General features: G+C 44.8%; 1 protein-coding gene across 2 annotated transcripts in view; it reads left to right on the top strand.

Moving 5' to 3' along the window:
* Positions 1-266: 266 nt before the first annotated feature.
* Positions 267-12310, top strand: part of GCLC (glutamate-cysteine ligase catalytic subunit) — a 38976-nt gene continuing 26932 nt past the window's right edge. For both annotated transcript variants that reach the window (XM_027126901.1, XM_027126902.1), the window contains exon 1: positions 267-864. In XM_027126901.1, coding sequence (XP_026982702.1) covers positions 715-864 — 150 coding nt within the window. In that variant the 5' untranslated portion in view covers positions 267-714. The remainder of the gene's footprint in view (positions 865-12310) is intronic.

Consider the following 12310-nt stretch of genomic DNA (forward strand, 5'->3'; position numbering starts at 1 on the left):
AAACTTCTTCCCCAACGCAGAGTTTCTCTCTTTGGATTAGAGAAAACGGATTTTTACACATCGCGTTTGCTTAAAGCGAGGCCGACCCCGGCCTGGTGAGGCCCTCCCCTTGGACTCCGCCCTAACCACGCCTGCGCACGCCTACCCCACAGCCTCTGAGTCTCTGCGGGTGCTCGGCCACGCCTTCTCGGCCGCACCGCCTCCTTTCCCCGCCCCAAGCCCGCAGTGTATAAAATCCGGAGCTGCGGATCAACTTGGGGAGCGGCGAGCGGTTGGGAGCACTGGGCATGCTCAGCGGCGCAGGTTTTGGTCACAAGTAGGAAGGAGGTAGTGCAGGACACCGGCAAAGAGAAGCGGGAGCCACCGCTGCGCCGGGGCTGTGGGGACCGCCGCCGCCGCCTCGCAGCAGGAACGGGGCGGGAGCCGGAGCGGGCGAGGGGCCAGGCCGTCGGGCAGAGGGCCGTCCAGCCCGCCCCCCCGGTCCGCAGCCTCCGTCCGCGCGGTACACCCAGCCCCTGGGTCGGTCCCCCGGGCGGCGAGGAACTCGCGCGGGGGAGCCGGAGCGGACCGGACCCTTCCTCCGCCGGCTGCGGCCCGAGGGCGCCCCCTCGGGGCTGAGCCGCCGCCGCCTTCCGCAGGGAGCTGAGTGTCCGGCCCGCGCCGGGAGCCCGGAGCGGCCGCCGCCGGCCCAGAGGGCGAGGAGAGGGGGCGGCCATGGGGCTACTGTCCCAGGGCTCGCCACTGAGCTGGGAGGAGACCCAGCGCCACGCCGACCACGTGCGGCTGCACGGGATCCTCCAGTTCCTGCACATCTACCACTCCGTCAAGGACCGGCACAAGGACGTGCTCAAGTGGGGCGACGAGGTGAGCGCCCGGCCCCCGCCGCCCCGCGCCCCTTTGTTCGGCGAGGCCCCTGCGCCCTCGGTCCGCGCCCTGCGCTGCCCTGAGGGTCCCCGCCGCGCCCCCGAGGGTCCCCGCCGAGCCCGCGGGCGTCCAGCGCTGTCCAGGGCCGTGCTCCGAGCCTTTGGCCGGACTTCTCTCTCCCATTCATTCATTCGAGGTTCGTTTCCGTTCAGCAAGTGCGGAGTAGGCGCTGGGAGGGCGTGAGCGTGCAAAAGTGTGACACTGGGTGCCTGGAGGAGTTTTCAGGCTGGGGTGTCTGCCCGCCGCCTATCGACCCACGGTCCCGTCTCAAAATGCCATTAACGTGAAAGGGACTAAAGTTGTCCTAGAAGGCCGGTTGCTGTTAGGAATCAGGTCTTCAGGATTTCGCTTCCGCCCCACCTCATCCTGGTACCTTTTAAACCTCCAGCTTCTCCTCATCAACCACCCCACGACCACCACTTTATAGATATAAATTTTAAAAATCATGGCTTGGTTTAATTCTAACTGGGAACTCTGAGAGCTTCAAAATTAGGATTTGTTAGTGTCTTTCCATGGCCCAGATCTAGTATATAAACTTTCCGAATCTGTGCTTCCACATGTGTGCTGCTTCGAGGTGAAATGCCTCTAGATTCTCAATATTGAACCATTGTTTATTGGAATGATTTGGAAAGCACTGCCTCCTGTTAGTTTTAAAGTCTTTTCTGCCAAAGCGTTTTATGCCTTTCCTTCCTGTTTTTTTAAAAAAGACGTGTATATAGAGTTCAAATAATCAAATGACTTCTGGAAAGGTTCGTTTATATTTTTCGTGTTTTTACCTTTTGCCTTCCATGGCTTGCTCAGGTGTAAATAATTTATCTCCTTGTCAGTGTTATCACTCTTTACCTAAGTGTCAAGGTGCTGCTACACCAGTGCCGAATCTCTCTCCTTGCAAAAAGTTAGTTTTTCTATGATTGGAAAATAATTCTGCCTGTCATTTGAAGGAATTGTGCTCTTGTAAGCTAGAAAAGTATCATGACTAGTAATTCACATTTCTATCGTAAGTGGTTTGCCATACTTTATTGGACAGAAGAGGGGTACAGTATGTTTGGTGATGATTCTTCAGTTTTAGACTAAAACTTTTTTTTTTTTTACAGCATCCGACATTTTATATATTCGTGTATTGTGTTTATTTTATGATCTATCCTCTGTTCCCTCTAGATGTTTTTTTCTCTCCCACACCTCCCTTTCCTTTTTTTCCGCTAACAAACCCGTGTCCTTTGGAATGGGGAGTTTACTGTTTAACAGAAACCATGGAGTAGAAAAGTTATCTTAGATTTAAAAAATAACCCACTGATTATTTATTATTACTTTAAATTCTGCTTCAGTCATGTCTGGGTAGAGTGTAAGATTTTCAAAAAGAATAAAATTCCTGCCTGCCAGTATTGACAGTCCTCTTGGAAATAAGCAGCATGACCCAAGGGGAAGAATTGAGATTGTGAAGACTTCCCCGGTGGTTAAGGAAAAAGCCCCACTCTTCCTACTCCTGGAATAGGACTTCATTGAAAGCTTGGTCTCCCCCAGTTTGATTCTGTAAATCAAACAGGGGCTAACTCTCCGTTGTGGTACCTCTGCATCTCTGGACAGCGATGTGACTTGGGTGGGGGAACGGGGGTTGTCTCACACCTAAGCATTTGCTGATGCTTCTGTTCCTCCAGCATCATGTAAAGGTAATCACTCTTATGTTACAGAAAATTACTTTTCAAACTGGAGATCATGATCCATTAGTGGGTTGAGAAATAAATTTAGAAGATTTTAGAAGTCTGAAATTCGTTGTTTCTTTACAGCATCTGACATTTTGACCCTTGAAAAACTAGAGTCTGAACTGCTCAGGTTTACTTATACGAGGTTTTTTTGTCGGATAGTGAATACAGCCTGATCCACAGTTGGCTGAATCCACAGATGCTGAATGGAAGGCCAACTATGGGACTTGAGCCTCTGCGGATTTTGGTGTCTCTGGCGGGTCCTGGCACCAGTCCCTTGTGGATACCGAGGGACTACTGTGTATTATTTGTGCATTGTGTGTATTTTATGATCTCTCCTCTCCCCCTAGATTTTTTTCTCTCCGAGACTTTAAAAATGGAAATGGGGTAGGATGAAGAGTATTGGTTTATCACACGTAGTGAGAATATTATGTCAAACTTGAGTTATTTGAGAGTGTGTGTAGGGGTGGTATATTGGGTGCATGTAAATTATTTCTTACTGTGGTTGCAGTTACGGGGTTTGAAAGTCAGAGTCCCACATTTATCATGGCAGGCCTCCCTGACGAGGTGAGCCTCTGAGAAAGAGCAGGCCGTTAACACTCTTAGCATTGATCCTTGCGCGTAGTGGGAACTCCCTGTCACGTCTACTGAGTAAAAGTCTGCAGGCAGAATCAGCCTGCAAGTGAGCTTGTTTGGACGCAGAAGCCTAGGAAACAACCAAGAATCAGGCTAGGCCGATAAAAGTGGAGAAGGGTGTGGTGGGTGCCGTGGCCCTGGAGATGAAGGATGCCCCACCAGACAGAAAGGGGTGTTTGGGACGTGATATGTTGGGCTGGGTCAGCGTGATACCAAAATACTGCTCTTTGTGGAAGTTTTGATGTTGCGCTTACAGGACCATGGACTCAGATTAAAAAAGGAAAAAAAGCAGCCTAAACCTATCATTGTAGATCTGGTTGGAAGGAGAGCCTGCCACTTTGGAAATGCTTGGCGCTGGGACAGTATTTGTCTCTGGTGGTATTTATCAGGAAGAACTTGGATTTGGAGTTGCACTTGTATTGTATTCCAAGGCTTGCCAACCACCTTGGTGGTTGTGAACCTCAGTTTCCTCCTTTGGAAAATGAGAGGGTTGTTCCTCTTTGAAACTCGCCTGGGATCATCTTTAGACTGCTGAGTGAAGAGAAGGCTGCCACCAGTCACTGTGGTAAAAATGGTTGTATTGTACAAGTGTGTGTCTGCTGGCTTTTTGGAATTCAGAAGTATTTTCCTGTGAGAACCTTAGAAACAGGCAGATTCCCAGGTCAGCTTACAAATGCGAGTTTCGCCTTTAGTGTGGCTGGTCCCAACCCATTGATCATGCTGTTACTGTGGGTAGTCGAAGTTCTAACTCCCAGGTACTGGGAAGATATTTCATGCTGCCCCAGATGGGGGGGAGGGGGAGGTGAGTTGGGTGTTCCTGGGGGCCCTGATGCCTGCTAAGCATTCTTTTATGCAAAAAAGTAAGCACTTCTCTCTTCACAGCCCACACACAACTTTTTAGGTACAGATTTTGTAAGTTGGAGTATGCACATTAAAAGACAAACCTAGGAAGTTTATAAACACTGCAAATGTGGCAGTAAATTCGACTCTTGAATGCTTCCTAATATCCCTCTAGTGTCAGCTATCTGCCAGGCTCTTCAGCTACTTAGTGGCAGAGGCATTATCAGAATTGAAATCTGTCTGACTCCACGGTCCACTTCTTAAATACATTACACCAGATTTTGGAATATTTACAATGTATGAGATTTCATCAAATCTCTTTTTACAGAGTTCAAATTCTCCAGGTTACAGAGGTGTCAGAAAAACATTTTAAAGGAAACATTTTTTCTGATTTTTCCTTTTTGCCTTTCAAAGGCAAGGTCAATTGTACTCTAATGAGCAGATAAATCTATGAGAACTTTGAGAGAAATATACATCTTTAATATTTATAAGTGTGTTATTATCATGTGTAAAACCAATAAGAACTGAGATGGGATTTATAAAGGGCTGGCATATCATTCATAGTTTGAACTTCAAATTACCTATGTAGGTTAAGAATGCTTACATGACTAATTAGAAAATGCATAGCTTGTTAATCAGTAAGCTTATGATCCTGTAGCAAAAATAACATCCTGAGCTATAAATCTAGAATGGACAAAAGCATAGTCATTTGAGTCTAATTGAAGGTTCTGTGTAGCTTTGGACGAAGTGCTTATCTCAGTTTTGTCATCTGTAAAATGGGGAGAGTAATACCTTCCTTATAGAGTTAGTAAGATTAAATGAGATAATGTTGTTGGAATGGTTTACAAGTAAGTGCCTAGTCTTTTAAGTAAGACTCATAAATGTTCACTTGGGAATGTTTAAATACCCAGGATATCTCATTTAAAATATATCATTTAAATAGCCATGGTTATTGGGGAATGAGGCATTCCATGTTTGCCGGTTTTTAACTGAAATTTGCCCGTTCAGATATAATTGTATTCCATTAGCTTAGTAATTGTTTATGGTATTTCTAAACTGCATTTCAGAATCTAAATTGTGTTTTTAAAATGCATTATTTGACAATGACTTCTTAGAATAAGGTACTGAGCAAAAATTACTCTAAGAATTCATGAAGATTCCGTAGGTCATTGTGTGCTCTCTGCACACGAAGCACAGTTGCTGCATCTTTCTGTCTCTTGCTGTCACTGTGGGCATCAGTTTATCCACATTTACTGATGTGTCTAAAGCACGGTGGTGAAATTGAGGAAAAAGAGTGAAATATGGTTAGAGCTTTCTGGTGATTTTCTTTTTTTTTCAAAATTACCTTTTATAACCAAGAGGTTCATTTTTGAAGGTTAGGGAACCAGAAAACTGACTGTGTGTACAGTTGAGCTTTAAATAACAAGGATTCGAGCTGCACTTGTCCGCTTATACATGGATTTTTTTCAATAAATAACGTACTAGAATACCACATGATCCAGACCATAAAATTTATATGCAGATATTTGGCTGTGGGGAGAGTCAGCATCCCTAACCCTCTCATTGTTCAAGGGTCAACTGTGTATTAGGAATTGAGGCTAAGAATTTAAGCTTGGCTTAAATGTGAGCTTGACTATCACTTCTGGTGTCCATCTCAGTTTGGGATTTTTTCCCCCTGTTCATTTCGTGTTATATAGTTTTATGTGGGCTTTCTTTTTAAACCAATTTCATTGAATTATAATTTACATACAATAATATGCACCCATTTTAAACATAGAGCTCAATGACTCCTAACAAGTGTATACAACCAGATATCTGCAACCACAGTCAAAACAAAGAAATAGGAAACATTTGTGTACATATAACACTTCCATCACCTCCAGATGTTCCCTTGTACCCTTTGCAGACGTGTGAGACACACAGCACCCCGGGTGATTGTGATGCTTCAGGCACCATCTTTGGGAAGCTGCCCTAGAGAATTAGGGTCGTTATTTATATGAAGAGAAGGGAAGAGAAGGGAAGGATTCCAGGCAAGTGAACAGTGTAATAAAGGCAGAAGGGTGAGAAATAGCATTGGTGTGTGAGCATTCTGTGTCTGGTGGTGGTGTCAGTGCGGTGAACAGGTAGGATTAGTCTGTAGAGGTCTTTGGATACGTAGAGGTTTTGATGTACTTTAAATATGGCGAAAACACAATGGGAGGAAAATGTTTATTCCTTCTGCACACGTGGCTCCCCTAGAACGTGTTTCTGGACTCCTGAACAAGTTACTGTGACCCCACCACATCACTGTTGAATTCTTCTTTGTGAAGAGGAATGTCCAGGATATCACTTCTAAAGGTACCACTTCTAGGAATGTCTAGCAGTGGTGTTAGCAGATGTACTAACTAGAACTCTGTAGCTTCATTCTGAAGGAGAAACCTAGGTAATGTTCAGTGTAAGGCCCCATATCTTGAGAAAAGATGTCAGAATATTATCTGAGCCTCTAACATAGAATTTGTGTTTCTGTCTAGGAAATCTTTCATTATCTAAGGTTTTCTCCTGTATTTTCCTCTAGAAGTTTTATGGTCTTAGGTTTACATTTAGGTCTGTGATCCTTTTGGAGTTAACTTTTGTATATGATGCAGGGTATGGATTTGGGGGTTTGGTTGCTTTTGCACAGTGCCCCAGCACCACTTGTTGAAAAGACCATCCTTTCTCCACCGCCGAAGGCCCGTGCACATTTGTCTAATATCAGTTGTCTATGTGTGGTTTCATTTCTGGACTCTTTGTACTGTTCCATTGCTCTATTTGTCCTTATGCCAATACCACACTTTTTATTGCTATAATTTATAATAAACTGTGAGATCAGGTAGTCTTACCTCTCCAACTTTGCTCTTCTTCAACTCATTTTGACTCTTTTAGGTCCTTTGAATTTACACATGAATTTTAGAACATCTTGGCAGTTTCTACCCAAAACAAACCCTAGCGGGATGTTGACCGTGGTTGCATTGAATCTGTAGATTGTTTGGGGAGAATTGACTTCTTAACGATGCTTCCAGCCCATGAACAAGTATATCTCTCCACTTGTTTAATTTCTCTCATCAGTGTTTTGTAGTTTTCAGTGGACAAGTCTTTCATGTCTTTTGTCAGATGTATCACTGAGTGTTTCATATTTTTTTTTTGTAAATGATATTACTCTTTAAGTTATAATTTCTGATTGTTGCTAATATATTAAAATAAAATTGATTTTGTGTATTTATCTTGTATCCTGCAACCTTACTATACTGCTTTTGAACATAGGGAATACAGTTCTGGTAACTGTTTTAATGTCTTTGCTAATTCTATCATCTCTGTCATTTAAAGTCAGGTTCACTTGACTTTTTCTCTACATTTTGAGTAGGTTTCTCTGCTTCTTTGCATGCCTGGTAGTCTTTGATTGGATGCCAGACATTGTGAATTTTACCTCGTTGGGTGCTTGATATTTGCGTTTTCCTAAACGTATTCTTAAGCTTTGTTCTGGAATATAGTTATTTGGAGATGGTTTGATCCTTTCAGGTCTTGCTTTTACAATTTATTCAGCAGGTCCGGAAGAGTGTCACTTTAGGGCTAATTATTCTCTTCTGCCAAGGCAAGGCCTTCAGGGGTACCTTCCTCAATGCCCTGAACTAGGAGTTATTCCATTCTGGCGGGGGGAAGGCACCCTGTCCCAGCTTTGGGTCCTCATCTCTCACGTGTGGGTCGATTTACTACCAAGTCCTTAACGGGGGGACCCTCTGCAGATCTCCGGAATTGTCTGTGCCGCTCTCTTCTCTTTGGTACTTGGTCCTGTGACCTCTAAATTACTTGGTTTCCTCAGATACACAGCTCTATCTCTTCAATTCAGGGAGTCCTTCCCCCCATCAAACCCCCACTCCCACCGTGGGCTCTGCTTCACCTCCCTGCCCATGACCTAGTGCCTCTCGCCAGGCAGGAAGCTGGGGCATTTGCAGGGCTCACTCACTTTAAAATTGTCCCTCCTGTCACGGGGATCTCTGCCCTTTGTTATCTGATGTCCAGTGTCTTGAAAATTGTTTTATATATTTTCTCTCTTTCTCTTTTTTTTCAGGGTGGGGGGTGTGAAATTGATCGCTATTACTCCATCTTGAACAGAAGTGGAAGTCTTTCTACCTTTTCTCTGAGCTCTGCTCTCCTTTGTCTGTAAACTTTGTCCAAAGGCTAGCTACCCTCATGGTTATATCTCCAGCAACCTAGATATAGCCAAGTTTTTTAAGTTAGGATTTTCTTTGCCTTTATGCTGTAATGTTCATCGCTTAGTACCACTGTTATCATCCTATGACTGGGTATTTGGTGAAAACACAATTACTTTGAAGTTTGCATACATGTTTAAGAATGGACTAACTTGAAGATGGGAGTGCAGCCGCACGTCTTCCTCCAAACAGTCGTGTGATCTTAGATACAGAACTTAAATTCTTTGGACCACAATTTCCTCATCTGCAAGAATAATCAAAAAATTCTATCATTTGGTTTTGAATTGCATGCTTTTATATGTATATATAATTTCTAATTGTATCTTTTAACAATTTGACTGTTTCAGAATGCTTTAAATGCCACACAACTTACAAAAATCAGGAAATGTGTACAAGAGACAGTAGAATCCGTTTCCTTATCCCGTCACCTTTTGGGTTTTAGGATTTTTCAAAGAGAACGTACTTTACTGGCTACTGAAAAAGTAATCTAATTACAAACCCATAGATATTAGGTTTCTAAAACCTTTTCCTTAACTTCCTAAGTAAACCTGTTTGAACCCCATAATGTTTCTATTAAAAAAAAATAAAAACAAGATATTATCGCAGACTGTTTCCTTCAGAAAAACTGAGACTTAAGCTTCACTTACGTGTGGCAAACACTAAAGGCTTTATTTCCATGATGGATGACTTTTAAGTATTTATTGAGTGACTCCTGTTTATCAAGGACTTCCTGTGGTAGGTCATGGGGTTGAAGAGAGAAACCAAGAAAAGGGAGAAGCTCCCTGCCCTTGAAGAACTCCAGTGGCATGGCAGGGTCAGGGGACAGGCTGGAGAGAGGAGGGGAGGAGTTTACTCTCTGCCTGGAGATCCTGGGAGTCTTAGAGATGGGGGGCGGAGTGGGGGACCTTCTGGGAGGATCTCAAAGGGAGACAGCGCAAGGGAAGGGTGTGTGCAGACGTGCGACTGTGAAGTGCCTGAAGTTGAGGATTACTGCCGTGGTGTGGGACCAGAGCAGGGCAAGGGGAGTGGCTAGAGGCTGAGGCTGTCGAAAGTCCTTTGTTTTTGGGGGTTTTTTTGTTTTTGTAATTAATTTTTTTATGTTGGACTATAGTTGATTTACAATATTGTTAGTTTTAGAGGTACGACAAATTGATTCAGTTATACATATATCTTTTTTTAGAATTTTTGAATTTTATTTTTTTATACAGCAGGTTCTTATTAGTTATCCATTTTATACATATTAGTGTATATATGTCAAGGTCCTTTGTAATGGACCATGCCAGGAGACGTGGTATTGTCAGTCCAGGAATCGTACCGGGAGACTAATCCTGGGTGTCTTCGGCGGTGGTGGGGAAAACGGGCTGGGAGGGTAACTAGAGGCTGGCAGCTCCCACTGCAGAGGTTACCTCGATACTGAGGGAGGGGAGAGAGTGTAGCCTGTGGGGATAGTTCCTGGGGAACTGCTTGGATCTTCTGGTTTGGGACCTCCTAGGTGAAGGAGCCCAGTGCTCATACAGTGGAGATGCGGGGTAGACAGTGCAGAGGGAGCTGGAGCAACATCTGAGCTGGCTGTGTGTGTGGCAGGGCAGCCACGGGCCTGAAGATGGGGTTAAAACCAAGGAGGAGAGCGAGATGACTAACCCAGAGAGGAAGCATGGCCATCCCCTCCGAACCCTGGTGATACACACAGAAGGACCTGGACGTGTGTGGGATCTGGAGAAGGACCAATGGGGGCAGTAGGACTGCCCTGGGGGCAGGAAGGATGTCAGGCTTTCGAGCGGAGTGCAAGGATGGGAACGGAAGTGAAGCCGGAGTTGGCCAGTTAGGGGACTGGAGGCTTTGGCAGCAACCTATCTTGAACATACTAGAACTTGGGAAAAGAGCAAAAATTGGTTTCCAGCCAAAATAAATGGCTCAAAGCCCATGCATGTTTTCACAGCTTGTAGGGTCCTTGAAATCTTGGTACGATTTTCAGAAAGAAACAGAATTGAATTGGGAAAGCATATGCATTTTGGTTACTTAGTAGCCGCGGGGATTGTATATTGAAACTGATCATAAAGGACTGAGTAATTTAGAATGATGACCCTGCATCTCCTCCACTTAAGGGCTGGGTTTCTCAGACATTGTTTCAGATGTTTCAGAAGTTAAGGAAACATAAATAAGCGTCAGACTTCTAGCCAAAAGAGCACATCTTTTATAGGTGTCCAGAAAACTTGGTTATCTAGGTTGGTATATTTTTGCAGCATTCATATGGCCACGGCTCTACTCTGTTGGACACTGTTTGGAGAGCTTGCTGTGTTCTTAGATGTTTGTGTCTGTTATGGTCAGGATTTAGTAATTAAACTTATTTCCACAACAAGATTACAAAAGAACCCCCAAACCAGATGTTCCTGATTACATAAATGTTCACACAAACCCACTGTCTTGTCTCCCATCCCCCAGGCCCTGTTTTCAGTCCTTTGGATTTAGTTAACGCCTCCCTTTTTTTGTACTGGATGATGATTTAGCAGAGTTAAAACAAACCCTGAAGGCAAGAGCCTCCATGAAAGTTTACATTTTTTAATTTAAAAAGTTTTTTCGCTTGAAAGGATACACTGAGCACTGTAAGCCTCAGAGGAACGTTAAAGAGGTTATTTGGGAGTGCTTCCCTCATTTCCCGCTAAAGCGTTCACGTATTTACGCAAGTCGGGCACTTGGAAGGCATATCGTCCAACACACCATGCGGCAGCAGCCCTGCCTGTGGTCCTCCCTCCATGGCTGTGTGAGTGGTGTCCAGGGCTCAGGAGCTGCCGGCCCCAAAACACAGACAGCGAGAACTAGGAAGCAGGCAAAAGCCCTCTCGGTACAGAGTGCATGCACTTTACTCCTGGAAGCCTGTCTCAAGCCCTCACCCGGAGATTGCTCACTTTGTCCACAATTCCTGCAAGCTGGTCATTTCCTTCCACGGTTCAGGATGAACTACAAAAAATCAGTCGAGGCAGCAATCAGAGACCAAGTCGGAGAGCAGCTTGGAAAAGCAGATCTCGACACGGCAGCCGGTGCCTCCCAGGGCCTTGCTCTGTTAAAGAAATGAAATTGCCCTGAGTCTGAAGCCTTAATAAAAAAGTGGAAGTATGTTTAGTATCTTCCTATTGTAGCAGAAGAGGATGTAATCAATTTTAGAAAGATTTCCACTGATGTATGCATACAATTTAAGAGATCATGTGCTTAGAAGGGGTGAGCTTTAGGTAGCAAGACGATGCATTTGAAAAAACTTCCCTTCCTGGCAATGCAGTGTGTGTACTGTCTTATCTTTGAGAGGGAAAGAAAAATGGATGGTTTTATACCACAAGAACTTCTGGAAGAGTTTAATGACAGACATAGTAGTTTAGAGTTGGAAGGGACACTTTGTTAGATTAGGACATGTTCCAAATGTCCATAATTGTAATATTTGTGAGGAGAGAGGGGAAATTAAGACTGCTCTGGCCTGGGTAACCACTTCCACAACTCCACAAGGCACTAGTGTGGGTGGCACTCCTGGGCATGGGACAAGAGAGGTCCTAGTGTTGGGGGTTAGCCAAGGTTGCTCTGAAGAGGTAGCACGTGACTAGAGCCCATCAGGAGCCAGCTACTTGAGGGGCTGCGGTCATAGCTTTCCAAGCAGAGAACAGCGGTGCTGTCCAGGCCCTGGAGTGGTTGACTGGCGGAGAAGCAGAAGGAAGGCCTGTATGGGTGCAGCCTGGGGGGCGGGGCTGGAGTGGAGGGGCGGCACACGTGGTGAGGGTGCTAAGATGTGCTGAGTTTGAGCCATTTGAAAGTGTCCGGGAGGGGGGTGACTTGACCTGTGCCCACTGTCGCAGAGCTGGCGGTGTTCTGCATGAAGTCTTTCCTTTTACTGAGACCACGAGTGCCTGAAACAAACACAGCGCGAAACAGTATTTGGGTGAAATAGTACTTCTTTTCCATGAATGACATATTCTGGTATTTATTCTACTCATTTCAACG

The sequence above is a fragment of the Aethalodelphis obliquidens genome, unplaced genomic scaffold (genome assembly GCF_003676395.1).
Source record: "Aethalodelphis obliquidens isolate GAN/ISIS:26980383/991018 unplaced genomic scaffold, ASM367639v1 scaffold31, whole genome shotgun sequence".
Taxonomy (NCBI): Eukaryota; Metazoa; Chordata; class Mammalia; order Artiodactyla; family Delphinidae; genus Aethalodelphis; species Aethalodelphis obliquidens.